This window comes from Eurytemora carolleeae, unplaced genomic scaffold, assembly GCF_000591075.1.
Source record: "Eurytemora carolleeae unplaced genomic scaffold, Eaff_2.0 scaffold782, whole genome shotgun sequence".
Lineage (NCBI taxonomy): Eukaryota > Metazoa > Arthropoda > Copepoda > Calanoida > Temoridae > Eurytemora > Eurytemora carolleeae.
In genome coordinates this window covers 1-13,657 of record NW_019397358.1, presented here as the reverse complement: position 1 = coordinate 13,657, position 13,657 = coordinate 1, and the positions used below count along the sequence as shown (strand labels likewise).

At 32.2% G+C, this 13,657-nt stretch overlaps 1 protein-coding gene across 1 annotated transcript; it reads right to left on the bottom strand.

The window, feature by feature from the left end:
- Window positions 1-828: 828 nt before the first annotated feature.
- On the bottom strand, window positions 829-11,152 carry LOC111713729 (uncharacterized; the record flags this gene model as incomplete). Its single annotated transcript, XM_023488669.1, is given in 11 exon segments — window positions 829-1,834; window positions 2,036-2,142; window positions 2,217-5,183; window positions 5,242-5,441; window positions 6,127-6,217; window positions 6,902-7,046; window positions 7,933-8,017; window positions 9,157-9,207; window positions 9,527-9,600; window positions 10,401-10,479; window positions 11,085-11,152. Coding segments are annotated over 11 exon segments (4,779 nt in total), but the record flags the coding sequence as incomplete, so codon positions are not given.
- Between the last annotated feature and the right edge of the window lie 2,505 nt (window positions 11,153-13,657).

Here is a 13,657-nt window from a genome sequence, read left to right as displayed (position 1 = left end):
AATTAAAAAGACAAATGGAATAACACGAATAAAATTTCTCCCATGTAATTTTCGCCATGTCGGGGAAATCCACTGCAACTAGTTATAAAGCGCAATTCTGAGCAATGTTTTGACACTTTTGAGCCTTTGGCCCAGGTGAAGGAAATTGTTTTGACTGAAAAATCTAATGATAGTGTTAAAAAGGAGTGAGCTGCGCCAAATTTAATTTAATTGTTTGAAATTGTTTAAATCGTTGTTGGATTTTTTTAAAAGAAACTTTGTTAAAATTTCATAAAACTTTAATGATATTTTTAAAAAACTTTGATAATATTTTTTAAAACCTTTGATAAATTTTCATGAACAAAAAAAATGATCATGTAATAACAAACTTTTTAAAAATAAAAAAAATACAATTTAAGAAGAATAGAACAAAAAAGTAACTTTTCTCAAGGAACAGATTTGCTCTTGCAAAGAAAAAGAAAGCTATATTAATATTGGTAAACAGTTGTAAGTGTACAGTACAGCTAACTGAGCACACAGGTAGAGAACTATCATCTCCCCCTGGATTAAATGCATCTCTGGTCTGAAGCTAATCAACTTGATCATTGATTAAGATGATAAGCTTGAAAGTGTCAGGTCATCAAAAGTACAATTTGAGAGGTAGAAAAGAGGGAAAATTTAAATCTGAGAATATTTTATAAAATCTGGTGAGACGATGTTAATGTGTTTTGGCGAATGATTCAAATAAATATTTCAAGGATGCAGAATTAAAAATAACGTTGACAGAATTTATGAAAAGTTTTAGATTATTTGATTCAATTTGCGCCGCAAACACTTTTTACCTTCAATATACAATATTTATTTGGCTTGTGTAAAAATATGACAGGTTAAATATTTATTTGAATATACAACTTTCTGAATTATAAAAAATATTAAATCATTTTCAATATTTGTAATTTTTCTTTCGTCTCAACATTTCAAGCTCAAGATCTCTTTCAAACTGGTTCAGCTTAACCGAGGTACTTGTCTTCCCACTTGAAAACTTATTTTGAAGCATCTGCAATCTTATCTTTATACCATCCTTGCTTGGCTTCTTATCCTTAATATCTTGTGGCTGTTCCTCTGCAGGCCTTGATGATCTTTCCTCTCTAGGTTGATAGCCTTGGATCATGTTCTTATTGTGCTGGTCAGCATATTTCTGCACATAATCCCATTGCCAGTTGTACCGGTAGTGAGATCTTGTGCGACAATTTTCATGACCCCACATGCAGAAAGTTACATTCTTTTCATCTGGTTCATCTTCAGCAGGCTCATCTGAATCTTGGATATTGGACTTGAAATGATTGGTAGATTCCATATCACTTCCTCGATCTTGGTCACGCTTTCTTATTTCAGACTTCTTTTCTTGCTTGGTTGTTGGTGCTTTTTCAAGCTTAGTCGCAGATACTCTTGCCTTCTCTCCATCCATTTTCTTGCCAGTGTTTCTTCGTTTCATCTGAGCATCCATTTTGTCTTTTCTTGATAAATCATCTTGGCTAGCTTTTGGCTCTTTTTGTTTTTCCTCCTGTATTCTTGTTTCCTTCTCCTCCTCAGTATCTTTCCTCCTTCTTCTTGCTCTTTGACTAACTTCCAAGGCCGACACGGGTTCATCATCAAAATATGATAAATCGTATAAGGAATGTTTAGGTGGAGGATCTACAACCCCCTTCTTTCTTCTTCTGGGTGATGAATGATCCAACAGATCTTCCTGACTGACAGAAAGGGACTCACTGACATCATCTTCAACAGTTGTTTGTCGAGCCAGCTTTCCGCTTCTTTTTCTGCTTTTTCCCCATCTACTAGCATGTTTACGGTCCTAAAAACAGATACTGAATGGTGTGCAGAATTTGATTCATGGTTAGTATACATAAATGCATTGTGCTGCTGTTAATCTCTAAATCAAAAAAGAAAAAAAGAAAAAATGTATGACTGAGGCGGGAAGTCTTTTCAAGGAAAGCATGTATATCCTTAAAACTAATTGATTCCTCAGTAAGAGCACATCATTCATAATTTTTACCGTTTCAAGATCCTTGTCATAAGCATCAGACAATAATGGACTTAGCTCCTCCTCATCTTCTGACACATTCAGCAAATCTTGGGATCCATAATGCTTTTTCTCATTCCCTAAGACAAAGACTTTATTCAAAAACTGATGAAAAGTAGTAAATTTGAGAATAATTTAAAATAAATTGTCTTACTTGCGTCCTTTTGCAAGTCAGGTAGTTTAGAATTATCTTTTTCTGTTCCTGGGGTGCTGCAGACATTTTTACTTATGATGCTTTCTTCATTTTGAACTGAATTTGTCTTTCTTGGCAAAACAATAACTTCATGCTGAACAGGTTCCTTTTCTTTTTCCTCATCTGATTCTATATACTCCCATTCATATTCTTCTTCTGGATCACATTCTTTCCAACAGTTTTCTTCATAGTCCCAATACCATTCCTTGGCTTCTTCCGGTTTACTGCTCTTATGTTTCTGTGCATGCTTTTCAGGTTTTGGAATTGTGACATTAATCACTGTATCTTTTTCTTTGACAAGTTCAACTTTGATATCCAGTTTAGGTTGGGGTTTTGGTTCACTACTAATCTTTGGAGTTTCTTCAGGCGCTGGGCGACTTAGTTTGGGTAGTGCTTTTTCTATATTAGGAGGCAGGCTTGGAGGTTTGCATTTTGGAGGACCTGGAATTGATTTCCCATTGTTGGCAGCAAAGAGCACACCGAGGAATGGAATGTCATATTTGGACATACTAGACATAGGGATCAGTGGCTTGGAGGGTTCAGTTTCTATACTAGATTTCTTGCTGGGTGACTTGTTTGGAACTTTATTTTCTTTTGATGATGTATTGCTTGATGGATTGCTTTCAGCTTTTTGAGACAAAGATGCTACTGGAGATATTAAATCATCCATTGCTGGAGATGGAGTAGACTGTGACAAGATAGATTTTGTTTTACCAATTGTATCAGTTACAGTTAATGATTGTTGTGCCATGTTTTCAGAATTATCATTAGGGCTAATTTCTTGTGTAGGATTTTCTGAATCGGAAGTCTTAAGATATGAAATATTGATAGATTTTGAGGGTTCTGACAAAGTTTCCTTTTCATCTATGGGAACTGTTTTACGTTTCACAGTGCAATAGCCTAAAAGTGGGTCATATTCAAAAACTTCAATCACCTGAGTTTTTATAGGAGCCAAGAGAACAGGTGCCTTTTTTAACAGCTCACCACCTATTGAGCTGTTTGATGTATTTGAGACATTATTTACGTTGATGGAATTGGGTTTAATGTTGGTTGTCAACTTACCAGGATCACTCTTCTGGAAAATACTTGAAATTTTCCCCATTTTATTGGATTCTGCATCAGACTTTGCAGCTTTTGGTGGTATCAAAGAAGAACGGCTTTCTGTGATTCCATTAAGGGACTTGGAAGCAGAGCTAACAGGAGCTGTCTCATTTTGAGAGATAAGTTTATCTTCAATAACAGGAGGCGGAGACAGTGGAGCATATCTTTTCTTTGCTCTTCTGCTAGATGTGCTAACTTCTGTTTCTTCCTTGCTCGACAGAAGGGAAGGAGACTTGACTTTACTCCTAGATTTTGTTTGAGTAGCAGAATAAGATTTTGATCTTGATATGGTTACAGGGTCATGTGATGAAACAGCATCTATTTCTGGATTTGCAGGGGTTTCCTTTATTTCGGGGACAGGTGTTTCAATAACAGCTTCTTTGCTTTGCACCTTACTAAAAGTTGTTGAATCCATTTTTTCATCAATAGGTTCTTCTAATTTATAATCTTCTTTGTTATGCTCAGGTAAAATAACATTTCCTTCCAAAGAGAACTCATATTCTTTATTTCCAAGAAATGATTGTTCTTCTTTGGTAAGTATTGAACCATTTGCACCTTCTTCAGTGTCTTCCTCTTTTCCAGTTTTGTCAATCTCATAAATTTTGAGATTTCCATCTTCTCCCCAGCACCACTCAAATTCAGCATCCTCTGGTAAATCTTCAACATCCATTGTATCTTCATCAAACTCATCATAATCATCATAGTCCTCGTCATTTTCAAACTGAGCAATCTGATGATTATACAGCTTGTAATCCTTATTTTTGATAAACCCATCTGAATCCATTGCAAATTCAAATTCAAATTCTTCATTTTCAAGATTGACAGATGTTCGATTTGATCCATTTGATTTCTTGAGGGATATTAAGCTTCCAGATTTTCTAACTGAACATTGCGACGGAGAAAGAAATACAGAGTTAGTTCTTGATCTTTTCCTTCCGTCACTGAAAAATGATATCTCATCCTCGTCATCAGATAACCCAGTGGGTACAGACAATGTTCTTTTATAAACTGACTTTTCCTTTTTCACTGGAATTCTTCCCTTGTCCGGAATATATTTATGCTTCCATGGATCACTTTGGTCAATGTTAAACACATTATATTGAGCTCCCTTATACCCAAGAATCACATTCCAGTTGTTTTCCTTCACCCAGTTTACCAGATCATTAACATCTGGTTTTGAAAGTTTTGTTAACATTTCCAATGGTCCTATATACTCTAAAGATATTAGACTTTCAATAAGCTTTTGTGCAGATGTAAATCCAAACGAAAATTTAGAGGAAAATCTTAAAGTTTTTAAAGCCGGCAGAAAGCCTTTGAATCCACAGACTGTTTGAATAAAAACATCTGTAAACTTTGACTTGCCTTCGTTTGGGCAAGATATTTTCAGGTCTCTCACACTTACATTGTTTCTCATGAACGAGAGCATGGTTTCAGGGTTTGAAGTTCTCATATTTAACTTGGTTAACTTGGGAAAATGACTGTTTGTCTGCGTATGACTATTTCCCATAACCCCGCACAGCATCATTCTTAAGTTCACAAGGTTCGAACATTCCTCACTGATGATATCAATCTCTAGAGGATCATCCATATTTCTAATTTCTAACACTTTCAAATTAGCTCCTGGATAAATCCCAAGAAATGAAATGAGATCTGACCGAAAATCTTGATGTAAGAAATCAAGATAAAGTTCAGATATGGAGTTGTTAGGGGAGAACAGGCTTTGGATTCGGGTTAGACACTTTCCACTGGTTTTTAAAGATTCAAGTTTACAAATTATTTGTGAGAAGACAGCTTCTTTCTGCTCGTCAATCTCAGCATCAATTAGTTCTGAAATAATTAAAATAAATTAAGATAAATTTTCGACAAAAAAAATATTTGTTTTTACCTTTAAGCATAATGCTGGTTACTTTTAGTTTCTTGTTTAGTATATAGATAGCTTCCCCAATATTGTCATGTTCCAAGTGTCCTCCACCTTTGGTAAGCCGGGGACAAAACTGGAGAAGAATAATGCACCCTGTAACATCTACTCCGGTCCCACGGACCAACACAGTGTGAAGCTGCTTTGCTGAAGGGTTGGTCTTAGCCCTGCACATTTTTAAATTATCCAACTTTTCTGTATTCAGCAAGAAATATAAATTAAATTTGACAAATTATATGAGGAAATCTAATCATTAAATATTTGAACTTAGCCTATATTAATCATATATATTTTTAAACAGCTTGTCGGTTAAAATAGTTTGGGTAAAAAAAAATATGCAGAAGGGTGCACTTTTAAGATAGAGGTTTAATTTTTTTAAACTTTAACTTTAAAGCTACAGGCACGATTTACATCAGTAGCCTTTCAACCTTTGTTTGAGTAAAACTGAAGGAGATATCCTTACTTTTCTTACATCAAACATTGATAATTTTCAATTGTGGACTCTCTTTAAAAGTAATTTGCGGTTTTGTACAGCAAAGACAAGGAATTGTCAGAATTCATTACTTTTTAAGACAGAAAACGACGAGATTTTCTCAATTTTCTTTGTGATTTAAGGGTACTTTTATGAAACGGGCAAAAATAACTCTTTAGATAATAGATCTTTTTGTAGAAAATAATTTTAGAAAAATTTTAGTTTGTCCTTTTAAGTGGTAAATTTTGTTTTCAATCCATCCCGTAATGTTTCAGGTTAAATTTAAAATTTTATGTCTAAATTCTAAATTACTCGTTATATATGACAATCTTAATATATTCCCGATATTTAAGATATTGCGGCCATATTTACTCTTCTACCTCGTGTTAACTAGGTTGACCCTGCCAGCCTTCTGAACAGACAGAGGAAATACAAGGTTTTGAATTCCAACATCAGTCACATCAGCAGAACCTGGAAATATCATGTTTTAAAAAGGACCAAAGACTTTTTGACCTTTAAATAGATTTTGCAGCACGAACATGAAAAGTCCTCCCCCTTGACTAGATGTACACTTCTCAGTTGGGAACATGACAAGTCCTTCCCCTTGACTAGATGTACGCTTCTCAGCTGGGAACATGACAAGTCCTTCCTCTTGACTAGATGTTCACTTCTCAGCTGGGAACTTTTGTATTGTTAACATCGAGATGAATGCTAAATTTTGATCTTTTGTAATCTGCAAATTAATTAATTTATTCTTCATTCGATTTCAAACTAAAAATGCCCACAGTGGATATCGAGGGAGTATTTATAAGAAAAATTCCCAGTTTGGATTGGTAAGGTATAGAACATCAGTTAAAGTTTGACGGAATAGAATCTATCACACCTTTATCAAACATTATTTCAAAGAAATTTTTGAAAAACTGAGAAAAAAATAGAAATGGTTAAAATAGTTTCATCATGCGTGGCTTATCAAACTTATCAAACGAAAATTTAAAGAATTAACAAGTGTCTTTTTGGATTAATTTTGTCATTTTTCAAATCTAAGTTAATTTGAGCAGAAACATTTTTCTGGATCTGTCCTTTCATTTTGTTTTGTGAGTATAAGAAAAATTAAATCTACTAAATTTTTAATTCTAAAGCAGAAAATGTGTGTACCTGTTAAATCTAGAAACTGCAGTACGTTACAGTTTTGCCCCATAATAGAAAGGGTTTGGTTATCACAGACCCCGTGCAGTACAACATGCCGCAATTTCTTCATACGCTCCAGTGTAGGGTAGAAGTAGCTATTGTAAACTAGAACCTGACAATTTGTAAACATTTATCTCTTTAGGATTTATTTGTTCTTTTTCTGTTGTCCTTAGCTTGTATTTAGCTGCCTACAAGTTGTTACAGTACTTCAATTAAACCAGAGTTTTCAATAATTAAGAAATCAAATCTTAAAATTTTTTTCCCTCCTCGGCCAATTTTGGAAACCTAATCGAGCGCTCTCAAAAAGTCAAATTATTGTTAAGAACATAAGAAGAAAGTTGTCATAAATAAAACACTAAAATAACAAAAAATGGAAAACAACCTAAAGAGGAACTGTGACACGTTTGGATGGCATTAAATGATGTAAAGTTAGACAAATATAAAGTTTAAATGAACAACTGCACAGAACATTACGTCTTGAAATCATTTAATCATTTTCTGTCCAACCAGTATTTTGAAAATGTCAACTCGCACAGAATTTTTTATATTGTACAGCCAAATCGGAAAAAACTTTTAAAATCAGAATAATAAATTATAAATAAGATGGGTACAAAGTACCCTGAGTAAAGGATTATGAAAATACCATACAGTCGGCTCTAAAGTCGCATTCTGTGTGGGTAACCCTGTTTTGGTAATCTCATTCTTTGTGGGTAACCCTGTATTAATAATCTCATTTTTTATGGGTATCCTTGTACTAATAATCTCATTCTTTGTGGGTAACCCTGTATTAATAATCTCATTCTGTGTGGGTAACCCTGTATTAATAATCTCATTCTGTGTGGGTAACCCTGTATTAATAATCTCATTCTTTGTGGGTAACCCTGTATTAGTAATCTCATTCTTTGTGGAGTAACCCAGTTTTAATAATCTCATTCTTTGTGAGTAACCTTGTATTAGTAATCTCATTCTTTGTGGGTAACCCTGTATTAGTATTTTACCTTGCTCACAGTTTCCTCTTTCCTCTTGACAGCACCTGTATACCAATTAATTATCTCCTTTTCCTCTTTTTCTTCATCCTCGTCTCTAAACAGAACAAAGAACTTTTTAATGCGTTTAAGATGTTAATTTCTCTTTTAAAACACGAACTTTCTTTTGTTTGAAAAATCATTGATGTAATTTGATCAAAAGTATTGAAAGGATTATTTTTTTAAAACTACTAAAACTTTAACTCAAGAAGAACAATTTTTTAACAAACTTCTGAGTTATCAACTCATGAGTAACAATTTCTTAAAAAACTACTAAGAGGTTAACTCAAGTATTATAATTTCTTAACAAAAAAGTAAAAGGTTAATTCAAAAAGAATAATTTCTTTACAAACTCCTAAAATATCAAATCACGAGGGACAATTTCTTAGTAAACTCCTAAAATATTAACTCATGAGGGACAATTTCTTAGCAAACCCCTAAAATATCAAATCATGAGGGACAATTTCTTAGCAAACCCCTAAATATCAAATCATGAGGGACAATTTCTTAGTAAACTCCTAAAATATTAACTCATGAGGGACAATTTCTTAGCAAATAGTTATAACGTGGACTCTGTGGACAAAACTAATCTTTAAAAATATTTAAATTCTAAAAATTTAAAAAATAAATGTAACTTGAACATTAAGTTTAGAAAAACAATAGTTTCTGATGTTCTACAAAGTTTTGAATAAAAAATTATGGCGCAAAACCTTTTTGACACAATAAGTCAATTGTAAGACAGGTGTTTTTGTTAAATAATTTACCAACGTTGACAAAATTTATCTTCAAACAATTTTTAGCGTAAAAAACGATAATTAGATAAATAAGTTAAAAGTTTCCAATGAGATGATTGTTACGTTTCTGCTTGTGGTTCTTCAAAAAAGTCCATTTCAGGCTGAGAATACATCAAAATTTAAAAAAAATTTAACTGTTGAAATGTTTAAAAAATAAATTGAGTCGTCTTTGCCACAAACTCAAATTTTCTGATCCCTATATCTTTGCAACATGATGATGTAAACCTTTGATAATTTAAACTCAGAGTATTTAATCTAACAGAATTTATAATTTGAAATATCTAAGATTTACGACAAAGATATAGTTATATAATCATATTGTTACAAAGATATAATTATATAATCATATTGTTACAAAGATTTAAGGATTTTTGAGAAGAATTTAAAAATCAGTTTTGTTTACCTGTAAACAGTTTGAACCTGTTCCACGGGGAAGGAAAATGAACTAAAATTCCTAAAAAAGTCGGAAATTATTTTTTAACACTTTTTAATGTTTTGGAATATTAAATAAAACTAACTGAAGGGCCCGGCGTTGCCCGTAGAAAAAAATTGCTTATAACACCCGAAGGCTACCCATGAGTGTCCACAAAAAATGTCAGCCCATTCGCTCCAGCCGTTTGGCCGGCTATAGGGAACATATATATAATGTCTTGTTTTACTACATAGATGATAAATATATAAAAAAAAACTGTACAAAACTGTGACCACCGGGAAGGTTTTTTCGACATTAAAATGTAAAATTTTTTTGACTTTTTTATGTAAAAAATGTTTACCTGGTGCATAGATCAAGCTGACTAATACTTGAATCTAGAGTATAGTCCAGTAGTTTACAAGTCAGATTTAAATCCTGAAACAACAAAGTTGTAATCAGCTGCTGCACACGTGAAACTATCCTCAAGGCAGTAAATACTGTCTGTCTGGAATATTATGATCTCTCATTCAAAATCTGTCAAAAATAGAGACCTTAGGTAGAAAATAAAGAATTTAAGCCGTGGCTTAAATTTGAGACGCGGCTTAAATATCATTGATTCCACTTAAAATTTTATTCATTGTTTTAAGATTTAAGCCGGCGCTTAATTAAAACAGTTTTTTGCGGATACTTTTTGAAGATACATAGCCCCTCTAAGTAGTATTAAATAGTTATAAAAATCTACATTTTTCTGTTGTGAGAATATGGTTCTGAAATTAAGACTAACTATACTTTTATTTGACCATCACCCTATAACATGTTAATGTCAGTCACTATAGTTTCAGTAGAAGTAAATATTTTTATTTACCGTTTAACGCCGATCAAAGGATTTATCTCTAATTGGATAATGAGATAGATAGAAAGATAGATGTTACTGCCATACAATTTCTATTGGTTAAGAATAGACACCAAACACATGACTAAACCCTAATTGGATCAGGCGCTAATGGACTCGGCATCCTAGAGTGCAGTACTTCTTGATCACGGTATGCAACGCCAAGAAGAGATTGTTGAACTTTGTGTTTTTCCACCGTATGTTTTGGAAACCATATATGTCATGAATGTCATAGACCTTTGATATTTCAAACTATTCTCTTAGCACAAATAGTCCAAAATAGTTTGAAATATTAATGCAAAAATATGATTAATTTAAAAAAAATATTTTAATTTTATTTTACCTGATTTAGTGTTGATGTGATTATAGAAACCAGTCTTTGCTTTACAGAACCCAGTATACTAGCAACCAGGTATTGCCTCCTAAAAGGGATTTTTTACGATTTTAATCAAAATTCTTTAGAAATGAAACCGAATGTCAGTCACACCTTCTTAGCTCTCACAAATATTCATTAGAAATTTCAAACCGAGTTGAAAGTTTCTGAACATTTCGTTTTTATGATTATTTTTAAAAGGCAGACCACATTTTGGAAATGGCAGGATAAGGGAAATTTTGTGATTATTATCTCTAGAATTTTACTTCTAAAATTAGGTTGACAAATAAACGCAGCAAATTATATCAAAAATCAAGACGACATTCAAGTCGTCCTGCATACTGTCATGTTTCGTGGGACACCCTGTATTTTAAGATAAAGTTCATCCACACAGATATTAAAGTTATGGATTTCAAACGACAAATTACGTAAAAATTTTTTTTTGGGGGGGTGAGAGATATGCTTTGCGTGTAAATCCCAACGCCTCCTCTTTAAATTACCAAGCTCTATAGTTTAGCCTATGTCAACCCTCAGGGTATCCATGGGTTCCTCAAAAAAATCTGCTTATTTGGTCCAGCCGTTTGGCGAGCATATATCGAAGAACTTTATTATACAGATTAAATTACTATTCTAACTTTAAAACTGTTTTCCAACCTTCCACTCGCTTGTGAGATATCATGATCATGGTTGATGGTGAGATGATACAAAACTGACAACAAAACCTTAAAAAATATTTAATTTAAGCTTCAAAAATTTAAATCATATTCATAACTAGCGTTGGAAAATGGAACCCGGCGGTACCTGAAAACGAAGTTTTCTAAATAATACAAGTCAACCCACTCAACTTAGAGCTTTGAAACCAAGTTCTACATGAGTTGCTCAACCAAAAGTGAAGGCAAATCGGTCTTGGGGTTTCTAAGTTTTGATCAGACTTACAAACAAATAAACAACAGAGATTACTTTTTATGTACATTTTGTCCATCTTGATATCTATTTTAGCTAGCGTTGCCCGTGAAATTTAATCAAAACACATTAAAATATGCGCCCATCTTTTACTTTTGGTTGTTGCACTGTTATCGTTTTACCGTGTATATTGAAAAATCAAAATTCTTTTGCGGCATATTCTTAAATTCTAACCATCAATAAACCTTCCCTGGTATCATATGAGGTCCCACAAAAAAAGTGGGCCCGATCGGTTCAGCCGTTTTGACTTTTATCGGTTACAAACAAATAGACAAGCAAAGTATGTATATGTCAGCGAACAGCCTTATTATTATTAATATATAATCATATTAAAGGAACCGTTAAAGTATTAAGTGATTTCAACTAATTTAAACAATAAAGATGGAGATATCCATTATCCAAGTTGGAAATAATAATTTTTAAATACAGAATCTATGGAAATTAATATACAAATCTAAGCAGTGCAAAGAAAGGAAGAAAGCTGACAAAAATTATCATTTTTAAGCTGAAAAAACGCCGATATCAATTATTATTTTTACTTATACAATGTTGTTTATCGGTCATGTAATTCTAAATTTGAGGAAGCAAATTTTAAATTAAAAAATAACATTTCATTTGGTGGAGTTTATCTTGGGTTCTGATATACCGGCGTGAAATCTGTCAAATTTCCTTCAAAATTCAAGCTTTCCTTCAGATTGCGTTCANATAATAATAAAAATAAAAATAATAAAGGTAGTAATCATAATAATAATAATACAATGAAAAAATAATATTCCTTTGATACATTTTTAAGCCATTATTTTCACATTTTAGCAACCTTAAAGACAGAATCATTTATCACTAACGCAATGCATGGCAATGCACTTGTACAGTTTGTACAAGATATCAAAGTTTATAATTTTAAAGACTGATTATTTTCAATTGGGGTTTCTATACAAAATTGACTTGTACATTTCTACTGTAGGAAAGTTTAAACCTAGAAAATATAGAATTCAGCAAGTTTAAACCTGGAAAATATAGAATTCAGCAAGTTTAAACCTAGAAAATATAGAATTCAGCAAGTTTAAACCTAGAAAATATAAAATTTAGCACGTTTAAACCTAAAAAATATAGAATTTAGCACGTTTAAACCTAGAAAATATAGAATTTAGCACATTTAAACCTAGAAAAACGACATTATTGACCAGATAAAGGTTTCAAGAGTACTGTTGTGAATTTTGTTGGTGGTTCTTTTTAAATTACGCCTCCTGTTCTTTAAGATTTTTAGCTAACAATAAGGTTTTGACGATTTTAAAATGTTAAAATTAAAATGACCCAACACCATTAAAAATACTCTGTGCTGTTCAACGAAGTTAAGGAAAAATAAATGATCATTAACCTTCAAGTGTCTTAACATCACCCCCCCCCCTCACCTCGAGAGATGATATTCATTAGTAAATTTTCATCACAGTGAATACTATAAGGAAAATTTAGGGAAAAATTACCTAAATCACGTTAAACTAAAGTAAATTTTCATCACTGTGAATACTAAAAGGAAAATTTAGGGGAAAATTACCTAAATCACGTTAAACTAAAGTAAATTTTACGTAAATAGAAATCTTAACTCCTCCTAATGAAGAGATATTGAGAATGTTTAATGCTTAAATAAATAAATTTCTTTTTTTTAATTTATGCGTAAAATGAAAACTGGCGTCAAACATATAGAAATCACTAAGGTATAGCAACAAGGCATATTGTCCGGGAGAACATTTTTTATATTTTTAAGAAATTAAATAATCAGTGTTAGGTAGATATAATTTTCATAAAATCCTTTAATTTAAATGATAATACGGAATTTTATGAAATAATATTACCATTACTGGAGAACTTTATTATATTTCTGAGAATTTTCTTTTGTAAAAATAAAACTGCACATATTATTTTCATAAAATAGTTTTTTTTTTAATAGTAACATGCAATGTTATGTAACCATATAATCATTCATTGTTGTTGTCAGTACATAATAAAATCTGGGGGTAGCTTAAACACAATAGAGAGCAGTCCAAATGTACATAATAATCTAATTAGTTGTATATAGTGTCTAGGGTGTTAAAAAATTGAAATAATGATAATGATAAGCTACAATGTTTTACAAAAACGTTTAATTTCTTAAAAATATAAAAAAAAACTCTCCCGGAAAATACGCCTTGTTGTTATACGTTGGATTTCTATACGTTGGAAATCTATACGTTGGAATTCTATACGTTGGATTTCTATATGTTGGA